The sequence below is a fragment of the Dermacentor silvarum genome, chromosome 9, assembly GCF_013339745.2.
Source record: "Dermacentor silvarum isolate Dsil-2018 chromosome 9, BIME_Dsil_1.4, whole genome shotgun sequence".
NCBI classification, from domain to species: Eukaryota; Metazoa; Arthropoda; class Arachnida; order Ixodida; family Ixodidae; genus Dermacentor; species Dermacentor silvarum.
The window spans coordinates 32,243,762-32,257,163 of NC_051162.1; the positions used below are offsets into that span (position 1 = coordinate 32,243,762).

Below are 13,402 nucleotides of genomic sequence, written 5' to 3' on the forward strand. Positions count from 1 at the left end.
CACTATATAACCTTGAATGACCAAATTAATTACTTAAAGCGAAGTAAGGTACGTTCAACACATCTAAATCTAACAAAAAATCCGCGCTGAGCGCATACATACGTACATTTTCATTCAGAAGCAAAGCATCAATTCGCGCATATCCTTGCGTTGGAGCGATAGCATCCGCCGTTCTTGTGGTTTCCCCGTCGGGCCGAGACGTGCCTGCCTGATTTTCGGCAGCTGGACATACCTATTTATGTGAAAAAGGAAAAGTGTAAGGGAGCTATATGTACTACATGCCAGCGAGTGCGCGTGTGCATGGTTGAACGACAGTCTTTACTTACCGCCACGCTCGCGAGCCGGTGCCTGCTCACTGTCGACTTCGGCACTTCGAATTTTGCACCAGGGTGCAAAAATTTCTTATAGCGACCTCGTTTTTTGCACGGTTTAGAACAATTCATGGTTACTCATTCGAGATTGTCTGACGCACAACGAAGAAAACTGAACGCAAACGTCCCGACAAAAAGAAAACGAATGAGTAACCGTAGTTGCCAGCAATGCTGTATCGTTCGGTCAAACTTAGCAGCTTCAATATGATCACAAGAAAATTATGGTCACCATTCAATTATTAACTTTTGTACTGCATGTAAGACAGTAGTGAATATATGTAGAGTAACGTATTGTATTTTAACTTCTCATTGTAATTAATCGTTGCATTGCCTCGCTGTCAGCATTTTGTTTTCGTTTTTCTTTTTTCATGTAGTTGGTGTCATGCGCATCGTTATGGACACCCTGGTGTTGTTTTGTTGGCGGCGTGGAGGTGCTGCTATAAATGCAGATGCGCTTGCAAATTGCAATGCACTTTTATTTGCAATTTGGAAATGTTCGCGTACGCATACGTGAGGTATCTGGAGGATAAGCGATGCGCCCTTGTCGAAGTCGGCGATTTTCGCGACTTCGAAAAATGGGGGGAGGACATGGACGAAAAACACCTGAAGGCGACGGTGCACTGGGTGAAGTGGGTGTTTAAAGACGACACTTCAGAATATTTTCGAGCCGAGATTCTTCACCTAGGAGGTAAGCTTTTTGTCTGCAGTGTGCACTTAGTCTCTTTAAATTACTTCAATTACTTACATAAAAGCATGTGTGCATGCTATGGTACCGCCATGTAAATTAACTTTTATGATCGCCACTGCACAATTGCCAGCTGGGATGCTTATATATATTATGCAATCGTGCTATGTATAAGGCGCTTAGAGCACGTGGTGCGACTAGCTGTTACGCAAGTGCTTTGATGATAGCGTGCTTGCCGGCTTGTCGGTCGGCAGCTGGAGCACATGTTTGTCTTAATTACAATGTGCATGCAGGCGGTGTAGCGCGTCTCGATCCATATCGCAAACGGGAGAGGTCGATATGAATTAACTGCAAACGCCACGTCAATTATTGATCATGGCAATGTCGCCGCTTCCTTTTTTTCTGCTTCATCAAACGTAGCTACATACAGCTCCTAGCATGCTTTAGTGGCAGCTGGTTAGGTCGAGGACATTTTCGCTATACACATAGTTGTCGCGTTGGCGCTGCGAAAGCCTAGGCTTCTTGGCCTCGTGGACACGTGAGTTTGTCCTCTTTCCGTCTTTTCACGTTACGTGGCTACAGTACAATATTGTCAGCTGGGCGAACTAAAACTAAGGGAAATAAAGTTCACTAGGAATGCTGGGGGTGTAGTACTGTTACTTGGATTAATTAAAGTGGCCTTGAAGGTATTCATGGCTTTGTATGGACCAATTCCAGCATCTGAAGCAGAAGTCCAAAAAAAGGTGAAGAGGGGACGCCTGAGATTCAGGCGTGTAATGCTTGAAGATGAAGAATGGGACTGTGAAGAGGAGGTATGGACGGCACACCATTTCAAGGTGCAAATTTGCTTTTTAATCTACGTATAAGATACAATTTTCTTTTCTTTCCCTTAAGCCACCACGAGAAAAAAAGCGCAAGAAACAATAAGAAGCACCAAAAGAGGGCTTGCTGAAGCTTCTGGAAAAAAAGAAGCAGGCAATGGATGCTGGCAGCAGTCGCCATGACTGTGACGGAAAATGCTTGGCCGCTAGAACAGCTTCAGCAAATGAAGGAACTGGCGGACAGGCAGAAAGATGAAATTAGAAAATTAAGGAAATTGAACGAAGCCTTTCAACAGAAAGTCATAACGCAAATGGAAGAGTTCAGTAAGCATTATTTGGTATTTATAATTGCAGTACTGTGATAGAGAAAAAAAATGCCTGCTTATGCCTGTAATTCTGATGTTCCAGTTCAAAATGCAAAAGCCACAGTGTCTGTGACACAGCCTGCTGAAATGGTGCCACCGACGACGCCACCACCGGTGCAGGGACACGCCGATTTGAATGGCAAGATGCCCCTGCCGCACCTGCCCTTTGGAGCCCTGCTTCCATGCCCCAAAAAACATCCGAAGTCCCTGGCCCTGAACACATGGTAAGATTTCTTTTTTAATGTGGTTGAATTCCTGTTCTAAAACTTGCTAAACAAAGTTGGCACTAATACACATTAGCAAGAACAGCTTGACTAGTACAGTCGCATAAACTTTAGCAGGAAAATCAACACCTGTACATGTCGCTTTACTTGCCAATGTGCAATCTCGCTGTATTTTACAACCGTGACTGCTAAATTTTTTTCAGGCTCCTGATAATTCTCAGTGTTGCGAAATAATTTTTTCACCGCATGAAATAATTACAGTACAGTATGTGCAGGTTATTTGTGCGTATTCTGTGGCTACGCAGGTGGATATAGGCCAGGGATTGCGGATACCCATGGGAGCATGGAAACGAATACAGCTGCAGCCGAAGGATAGCCTCTTCGTGAAGGAGCTGGTAGTGGCGATCTGGGACCCAGCAGACTTGAAGGGTCGTTCCCTCCAAGGTAGGTTATCCAAGTCCTTAAACCAGTTGCACCCACTTGGCAGTACATCTGATGACGCAAATGTCGTCTACTTCCCATCGATCTGTGTGCATTCCGAAATATCTTGCAACACCCAGTTTATTATGAGATGTTTTTTGCCATTACTGTGACGGTGCCAGTCTCTATTCAGCATTGGGCACAGTGCTTCCACATTCTAGTGTGTGGATACTCCCTGCATGCATGTGCTGCGCACAGAAGCCACAGAACATACAGGGACCACACTTGTCTCTTGTATCAGAATGCTGCAGGTAATCCTACCTTAATAAATTAAATTGCACAGTAATACGAGGCACTCCTCAATCTCCATGCTGGAGAGGCAGATTTCACTGTCTCGTTGCTTTCTGTCTTGCCTAAAATCCCACCACGCCGCTAGTAAAATCAACAGGCTTTGTCTCTGCATCCATAATGCAAGCCAGCTGTTCCCTTTGCCTGTACGAATGCATACGGACACAGAGCTAACAGATCAGCACATGGGGCCCAGTCGTTCATTTAGTCCGATGCGTGTTTTATTTTCCAAATCAAATAATTGGGGACCAAAATGCCATTATCGCTTTAATGGCATCGCATGTAAGGTAGGCAGGGCCAGGGGAAACTGTACCTTGTGGTGCCACTGACCGGTATGATCAATAGACATGAACTCTTCAAAATATGTTTATAAATTACATAGAGCATGTAAACTTGGCTCTCCCTACCAAACAAATGAATTAACTTGGCTACAAAGATTGTTCCAGCAACCCCCTTAATTGGGATAGAACTGGTTGTTGTGACATTTTTTTATCTTTTGCTTGCTAATTTGCCTTTGCTATATTTCCAGGCAAGCACTGTCCGAGGTTCCCGGATCGCCCCCTAAAGGAACCTTTGACACCTTGGAAGGTGGCGGTGATGCGTGGTAAGTGAATGCAGCATTACATTTGTCGTACTTCTATTGCACAAAGTTTTTAGCCATTTACGGCTAAAGCTTTCTTTCATAAGTGAAAGTACTTTCAGCAGTTCAGGATCATTTTACTTTACTAGACTTGTTGGTTCACTTGTTGGTTCACCAAAAGCTGTTTGCATCATTTTAGTGCGCTGGACTGGTTGAAGGACTTGCTTTAACTTTGACTACCTATTTTACTGTTTTTTCTGATGACAGAATGCTACAAGGAGAGGCTGCTGCGGCTTGGTCTGCCTGCTGACCTACTGCAAAACAGCCTAAAAAGGATGAACCATTTTGTAGTCGAAAAGCTGGCCGATGTTGAGAAACAGGCCAAGAGGTGCATCAATTCATTCACTTTATCACTATTTTGTGCATGTTTGTAGCATTTACCCTGCTTTCATCTGTATGGCCAAACTGTATGGAAGTTCAAGATAGTTGGCCTTGCTTAAATAAGGCACATCAGTGCATAGTAGACAAGGGACAACAGCAAAAATGAGACAAGTCTCATTTTTGCTGTCTCTGAATGTGCCGTTATTTACCTATATTCATACCCAACTATTCTGATATTTTTTGTTAACATACAGATTATGCGCCTCGCATGTAATTGCTTTGCAGTTTGTATTGAGTTGCACCTCAATAAAGGTGACTGGTCATGCATGCTTCTAAATGTATGCATTCCTTGTGAATGCCATGCTTAGCTCTGTTTGCATTGCCAGCAGAACTAAGCAATGCATTCACAAGCAATGCATACATTTAGAAGCATGCATACTGGTTTTGGCATGTTTTCTACTGTGAGATTTTTACATTCACATGATGCTTAATCTCTTTTACAGGACTGAAAAGGCTGAGCCTTCTATGCAGCAATAAGCTTCCAGCAGAGAATGCCCTTGTACAGCACCTTGTGAAAATACAGCAGAGAACGCCTTCGACCATTGTACAGCACCTTGTGAAAATACACTTACTTTAACCTTGCCTTCGTGTTCGTGCTGTTTTGGGTAGCTATAGTGCACTTCACAGAACATTACTAGCATGTAATCCCAGTGCACTCAACTCCAGTGGTCTGACATCCATAAGTGAACAGGCCTGACCATGGATCTGTTCTAATGTCCATTTATAGTTTTCTGACCAAATTTATGGTTCTGGTGAGGTAAACAAGCTGGGCAAACACATTGGAATTTACATATTGATGGTGAAATATTCCAAAGCTTGTTGATGTGTCTCCAATGTGATTAACACTCCTGACCACTTAATGCAACAGGTCACACCCTTCAAAACTACTGGTGTTGCTAATGGGATAGATGGGTGTGACCACTTAACCAATTGGTAGCACAAATTGGTTAAGTTGGTTCGGCCCATTGAACACAACTGCAAGTCCAATTGGAACTAAAGGGTTTTGCCAATGGGTGGACTGGGTTCACCGATTGATCCAATTGGTCACACCATTTGGATATGGATTGTTACCAATTGGTTATGTTGGTCAGGCCCATTCAAAACAGTTGGGGCAACCAATTGGACCCGCTGAATTTTTCCAATGGGTGTCCCAAAACCCCCACCCCAATTGGAAATTTCTCATTCATTCCAATTGGACCCAAATGGAAATTTCCAATTGGTTTGGGTAACTTTTTTTTTGACTGGGTTGGCTGTCTTGCACAAGTGCAGCTCGCAAATACTTCATTTATTATTCCTTTACCACTGCACCTTTTGAGCATCAAACTCCTCAAATAAATAGATAATAAACAGATGTCAGATTGTAGTGACAGTGAAGGAAAAACAAAACAGTAGCAAAATTGTTAGTCATGAATTATGTCACAAATTTATTTGGCAAATTATGTCAAAAAGAACAAATGACACTTAAAGCATGATAGCGGCGAGCACAATCGTTCAAATCCGGTTTATAGGTCAAACTCGTCGGCTACTTATACATGACCGATCACAGATTCCAGCGTAATCGCTGGTGCTACGTTCATTACAGAATGTACACCATTATTTGTGTTGTGCATGCAATTAACCTGGTTAAACAAGATTCTTTTGCTGCTGAACTGTCGACAGCATTCGGGAAAGTTCTGGTACATCTAGGCTCATTTCATGCCTAGCAGTAGCCACAGAGCATGAGAGCAACAGATTTCCCTCAAGACTCGGTCAGAAAGGAAGAATACAGCACCAGTTCCACCTACATACACCACACTGCACTTGCACTCAGCACAGGTCTGCACTCTAAAGACAGTTCCTAAAAATTTCATGAAATAAGTTTGCAGCTCAGACTGTGATGCCATGAAAATGAGGAAAGACGGCACATCTGTTGTAATCTGCTCCAAGTTGGACGACAGGGTATTTGCCCCTGCATTCCTCTGAACTGTTAGCTAAGAAGAAAGCCTTGTATTGGACTCAGTTTACAACCTTTTTAACTGAAACAATGCATATCAAATGCAGCCAGTGAAATACAATACAACACCTGAATGCTCTGGTCCAGCCTTGTTTCTCTAGATTGTAAAGGTAGTGCTATCTATTGGGCTTGTCAGTCACTTCGTGGTGGACCTTACAAGTAAAAGGTGAAATGTGTTATTAATACTACACAGAAGCTTACACTGTTGCAGTCAGTGCTGGGCCGTATCAAAGATACATGTATCTAAGATACTCTTTGGGCATCTTGTATCTGTATCATGATACGCCTGGCAAGAGGTGTATCAGTATCTCTACTTCCGATACTGCTATCACAACATCACCGTGCGAAACTATAAACTTTGGTTGAACTTCGCTTTTCAAGCTGATACTGCTGCCACTAAGCCATCTGAATAAAATTGTTGTGGAACGCCTGTAATGGCTAACCTGTGAAACATCCCGTGACCTCCTTCCAAGTCATTGTATAAAATTGGCTTCCATGTGTTACATTAAAGAGTTCTTTCCCCACATTCCTATTGAGCAGGCGTTCCAATTCTGGTTTGCATTGAAGACAGTATACTTTGGCTGCTAAGACGACAGCTTTGAGCCCAAATAACGGAAAGAATTGGAGTGCATTCACTGCGTCTTTATTTCACCTCTTGTTGAGAAGTAAAAGCCCCAGAAAAACACATGTTGTTTCATTTGAACACACTACATGTTCGTACCAGTGGAAAACAGAATGTACCTTGCATTAAATGCTTAAGACAGCATGACGTTTTCTTGTGCATAGTCAACGAGACTTAAAGTGGCCAGTGTTACTGGCCCATCTTAAGGAATCAACACCGCTCAATACAGTTTTCAACAAGGTAAATCAGCAGAACTAGCACTAGTAGCACAGAAAGAATATATACTGCAAAACCTCGAAAATAAGTTACATGTAATTGGTCTATTCATAGACTTCACAAAAGCATTCGACAGCATAAATCATGACCTCCTAATACTTAAGCTTGAAAGATATGGCATCAGGGGCCCTCCTCTTCAGTTACTGACATCCTACCTTACAATATGTGTCTATAAACACTAGCATATAATCTACATGACAAATACAACCAGGTGTCCCTCAGGGAAGTATGCTTAGTCCATTTCTATTTAATATCTATATAAATGACGTAGTTCTCATGCACCGAGAGGCAAAATTCATAAACTACGGAGATGATACCAGTATTTTTTTATCAAACAACTCTTATACAGGCCTCATTAGTGCAGCGAACAATCTCTTCACCCATCTCTCAAAATGGAGCCAGGACAACTTTTTAAAGTAAACTCCAATAAAACACAAGCAGTCATCTTTAAAACAAGAGGTACGTGTACTCCATTGACCCACAAAATATTTTAGAACTCTGAGAATATAGAGGTTGTTGACGCAGTAAAAGTACTTGGCGTATACTTTACCGACACATTGCAATGGGACGCTCACGTGGATTTTATACTCCAGAAACTGAGCCGCATAACAGGTATACTACATTGAAATCGGTACCTTTTACCAACGTCAGCTAAATTGATCATTTATAATGCACTGTTTGCCTCGCATGTAAATTATTGCCATCTTGTATGGGGCACAACATAGGCTTCCAATCTCTCTAAAATTCTACTGATGCAAAAAAAGTAATACGTGCTACTGCAAATGTGCCATACAACTCACACACTGAAGGTCTTTTCACCAAGTACCACATAACAAAAAGTCATCATCTCTACAAACAAACTCTCCTACGCATTTACTACTTTCAGGTAAAAGAAGCAACCTAATAACAAATATAGCAAACTTAAAAGAGTATACACCCACATATGACACGCGCAGCCATGAAAAATGGCTCATACCTTTCTCAAGAACAAATTACGGCTATCAAATGGTCGCGAACACCTTGCCACAGCTACTAAATTCTTATCTAGAAGCCGGAATTGACATTCATGCCTTGACACCATCGGAGCTCATCTGTCTTGCGAAAACTACAATTTAAATCATCATGGTACAGTGAAGCCACGTGTACTTACAGTGAAAGAAATGTGATTACTCCCTTTAATACGTAACCCACTGCTATTTGGTGTTTTTTTTTTTCATTTCTGAAATGTTCTTTGCCACCGGTCCGCCAATATGTAAAGGGGGCCAGGGACCACTCAAGCTTCCAATAAGCAGGTTTTACCTTGGCCCCCTCCATTTGCTTGTAAATGGGCCCAAATATAATGAAATGAAATTAAGCGTCTGCTCAGCTGTCCAATGAGCTGTCAATGGCGAGTATGGGAATGCAGCCGGCATCTGCTTACCCATGCGTCATCCAGCCGGCAGTGTCTTTCGTTCAGCCATTTGGGCTACCCTGCCGGACGGGTCGCTGCCACCACATATGGTGCATAGTTAGAAGGAAACACTTAGCCGGTAATAAAGCCGATACAACTCGGACAACACTAATTTATCAAGAAAAATGGCCGATAAGGTGCACTGTGCTATGTATTCCTCAAGACATTACGTATATGTGCCTTCATATTATAACTCAGCTGTAATAGGTAGTTAAATACTGGGACATACTATGTATATATTAAATGGAAAGAACCCTGACAGGTGGAGACACAGCATTCTTCATGCTTTTTTTGTCTTGGCAGGACACGTTAATTAAGCTCATGCAAGGTAATATACAACATGGACATAATGGGCGATGCATATTTGTACGTACTGCTTCCTCTCCATGTTTTCTGCTTTATCATGATTCCTGATCAACTGCTGGTTAGCCCGAGATTTGATCCAGGAAAGTGCAGTTGAATTTTCATGTATGGAACTCAAACAGAAAAAAAGATAAAAGAAACACATCAGTGAATTCCGAAATTCCTAGAGACGACTGTTACCCAAGTGCTGTCGAAACACTTCTACGATTTGCATAAATAATCGCCCATTTTGATATATTTCGCTTGAGATAAAAAAGCTGTGGATGTGTTCTGTTTCAAGTTAAACCTGTTTACTTAAAGCATTTTCATGGTTATGGTTTTCATCGTACATGTCAGGGCAGTATTCCCTATGTGCAGCAGTGAAATTTATTCACCTACACCCCCCCCCCCCCCCCCAGAATGCTTTCCTTTAGTTTTCAGATACATTTAAAAAAATTTGTATGCAGCTAGCATTTCAGCCCGTTTAGGTAGATTACCTGAAGTTGCAGACATTACTTCGACAACAAATTGCCCTGTCAAGCTGGGTAACTAAAAAAATGACTAATTAGTGTTTTAACTATTCAATTTCTAGCACATGTTGAAATTAAAAAACTGAAGGTGTACTGCTGTCCTAGTAGTAGGGCATCTGTTAAGCACGCATGACTTCCCTGATGTCTGGCTTTTAAATATAATTACATTTGCCCTGAAGTGAACAATGAAAAAGTTTGTGAATTTTTTTCATTTAGCCACCCGGAGGCTGCCATTTGTTGTGCAAGTAATGTCCACCTTTTCAGGTTATCCACCTCCTAAACAGGCAAAATTGTGTTATCAGTTGCAGTCAATCTTTAAAAGAACCTGTTTTAACTAAACAAAACTAAACATTTGGTATAAGCGGCCAGAGAATTGCGTTTCTCACCAAAGCGATCCAAACTTCCCCTTGCGCCGGTGAAGAATTCCGTGCACATAGAAAATGGTGCCTGTACGTTAGATGTGCCGACTGAAACAGAGATAGCAGTTAGAGACGCGGATTAGATATGGCGGCTGCAGGTGTTGCTGATGAAATGCCTTGTACACAGTGCAAGGCGCAATTCTACCCAAGTATTGGAACATTTGTGTAACATGCTATAAAGTATCCTTCTCTTATCTCCAAGGGCTACTTATGCACAATACACGGGCTGTCCTGTTAAGCAACAGTGAAAATGACTGACAGCAAATGAATGAAGATCCCAACTGGTCAAGCCTAAGAATCGGTTTGGGGATTATTATGCAAACAACTAAGGTAATTATTGATCAATATCCTGGCTAGCTAACAAGAATTTGTTACTGGTGGTAAGCCCCTGTGCAGGAGTGCAATTATTCAGAAAAAGTAAGTCACAGGAGAACCTGATTCGTGAGAACAAAATTTATAGAAATAGAAATGACCTGGAGAGCATGCGGCACACATTATACCACGTCATGGTTGGAAGCTAACCGATATACTTGAATAGAAAAAAGCATCACACGCCTCTTACAAAATAGCGCAAGAAATGCGACGTGTGTGATTCTCGCTAATCCACAGCCATTTGTGGTAGGGAAGGCAGGTGTTGTGTGGGACGCGAGCGTGGCTGGAAATCAGTAGAAGCGAGTAGTGCGTCCCTGAAGAACAAGCAACAACTTTATTTTGTAATCGTACAGCCTCTACGGCTCGGTTGCGCACCCTAGCACCACTTCCCTTTCCCGCACACAACACGATAAGATTTCACCGAGTAAAAGATGCGAAAGGGTGCGTGACCGTGAGGCCGCTACATCACTTCCCCTCCTAGTGAGTTAGCGAACGTTCATAGGACGATTTAAATTGTTCACAACTCAAAACGACAGGGCACCCTGGAGACTCGTCCACTGCGTGTCCTTGTGACTTGGCTTGTTTGAAAGAGTAGAGCCTTGGAGGGTGGTGTCACAGATGACGTTGCATGTGGAACGGTGCCTGCATCTTCAATGTGCGCTGGCTTCAGCCGATCGAGTGACACTATTTCGTGACGACCGCGCACGTCGATAGTGAACTGCTTGTTACCTAGATGCAGCAATCGGAATGGCCCGTTATAAGGTGGTTGGAGTGGCCGATGAACTGCGTCATGGCACACAAACTCGTGTGTGCACGAAGCGAGTTCTGATGGTACGTACACTGCGTGTGGCGCTGCCCGTCACGGTGGTGTAGTGCGAAGGTTTTCCATTATTTCTCGTAGCCTAAGTGCGTAGGCTGCGGTAGCTGTACAACCATCTTGCGGACTGCCCGTGAAGAATTCTCCTGGAAGGCGTAGTGTCGTTCCGTAGACCAGTTCGGCCACGCTACAGCCGATGTCTGTCTTGACAGCTGTCCAATTTCCCAAGAGAATGAGTGGCAGTGTCTCCATCCAGTTGCGCTCTTCTGTTGCGGCGAGCGCAGACTTGAGCTGGCGGTGGAAACGCTCCATCATGCCGTTGCTGATCGGGTGGTAGGCGGTTCTGATCCGAGAAGCACCAATGAAGCTTGTAATGCTGGCGAAAAGTGACGATTCGAACTGTCTTCCAGGGTCCGTTGTTATTATGGATGGTGCACCGAAACGAGCAACCCAGTGGTGCAAAAAGGCGTGGGCAACCGTGTCAGCAATGATATCTGCTATAGGTATGGCCTCCGCCCAGCGCGTGAATCTGTCAATGCATGTCAGTAACTAGGCATGCTCTTGGCAAGGGGCAGAGGTCCGACAATGTCTAGGTGTACGTGATCGAAATGCGCTTCTGGAGGCACGAACACTGCGAATGGGGTCACAGTATGCCGATGAATTTTGGAACGCTGACATGGTATGCATGCTCTTGTCCAGCAACGTACGTCTCGGTTGGTACCTGGCCAAATGAACCTTGCTGTGAGCAACTTTTGCGTAGCTTTGATAGCTTGTGAACAGAAAGAAAAATGCGGCGACGTAGATTGGCAGGCACAAAGGGGCGTGGGTTGCCCGTGGAGGTGTCACAGCAAATCTGGTTGCCTGATCCCGGAATCTGCATCCACTGTAGCTTGAGAGCCATTTTTGTTGTTAGGAGGCTGTTTAGCTCTTCGTCTTCTCTTTGGGCTGCCGCCAGCACGTCGAAGTTAACTCCTTCTGGATCGTTGACAACGTTTATAGCGCTCCGTGACAGGGCATCGGCAACGACTTTGTCGCACCTTTTTACGTGGCGGATGTCTGTCGTGAACTCGGAGATGTATGCCAGTTGCCAAAGTTCACGAGCCGTGTGCCTGCCACCGTCCGAACGCAAAGAGCGGAGAGCATAAGTCAGCGGCTTATGGTCGGTTAAAATGAAGAACTCAACGCCTTCCAAGAAATGCCGGAAGTTGCGTATACTTGAGTAGATGGCTAGCAGTTCACAACCGAAGGTGCTGTAGCGGCACTCAGTAGGCGTCAGCTTCTTCAAGAAGAATGCAGCTGGGTGCCATGTGCCGTCGCTCAGCTGTTGCAACACGGCGCCGATAGCTATGTCTGAGGCATCGACCATTAAACACTGTGGAATTCCTGGCCGCGGTTATGCCAGGAGAGCTGCATTTGCCAAGGCCTGCATGCTTTGGTTGAAAGCCCTTTTTGCTTCTTCGCACCAAGGTCGGTCATTCGAAGATGCTTGCGTTGCCTTCAGTAGTCCGTGAAGTGGTTGAATGATATGTGGGCATTTAGGCACGAAGCGGGGGCAGAAGTTTAGCAACCCAAGAAATTCATGTAGTTGGCACTTTGTGGTTGGCAGTGGAAAATCTTGTATGGCCTGCACTTTAGATGGGTGTGGCCGTACTCCCGAGTTCGAAATGATGTGGCCCAGAAATGATAACTCAGGCACACCGAGTTCTCTTAGTCGCGTTGACGATAACGCCGTGCTCAGATAGGCGCCGAAAAACAATCCACGGGTGCGCTTCATGTTCTTCTGGGGTGGTGCTCACAATAAGTAAGTCGTCCAGGTAGGTGTGACAAAAATTGAGGCCCCATAGAACACCGTCGATAAACTTTTGGAACGTTTGACCCGCGCTGCGAAGGCCAAATGGCATGCACAGGAATTCGAATAGACCAAAGGGTGTAGTGATAGCAGTCTTGGGGACTTCTTCCGGTGACACAGGTATCTGGTGGTATGCGTGCACGAGATCAATTTTTGAAAAATTTTGACCCTGTGCAGACCTGCCAGTATGTCGTGAATATATGGCACGGGGTACTTGTCGGGCGTTGTGATACTGTTCAGCGCTCGATAGTCCCCGCAAGGACGCCAGTCACCTGATGATCGCTTAGGAACCATGTGACGGGGAGATGCCCAAGGACTGGAAGAAGGTTGGATGCTGCCCAACTCCAACGTATGGTCGAATTCCTGTCGTGCCACCACCAGTTTTTCAGGCGACAATCGACGTGGTCGAGTGTGAACCGGTGGTCCAGTTGTGGTGATGTGGTGAAACACGTCATGTTTTACTGGGGATCCCACTTG

At 44.2% G+C, this 13,402-nt stretch overlaps 1 protein-coding gene across 1 annotated transcript; it reads left to right on the forward strand.

Annotated features, from left to right (window-relative positions):
* The first annotated feature begins 2,776 nt into the window (after positions 1–2,776).
* Positions 2,777–4,713, forward strand: LOC125940306 (BEN domain-containing protein 5-like). Its single transcript, XM_049656344.1, has 3 exons — positions 2,777–2,910; positions 3,764–3,838; positions 4,082–4,713. Exons 1-3 carry the CDS (start codon positions 2,802–2,804, stop codon positions 4,246–4,248), a joined length of 351 nt encoding a protein of 116 aa, XP_049512301.1. The 5' UTR covers positions 2,777–2,801; the 3' UTR covers positions 4,249–4,713.
* Positions 4,714–13,402: the final 8,689 nt, after the last annotated feature.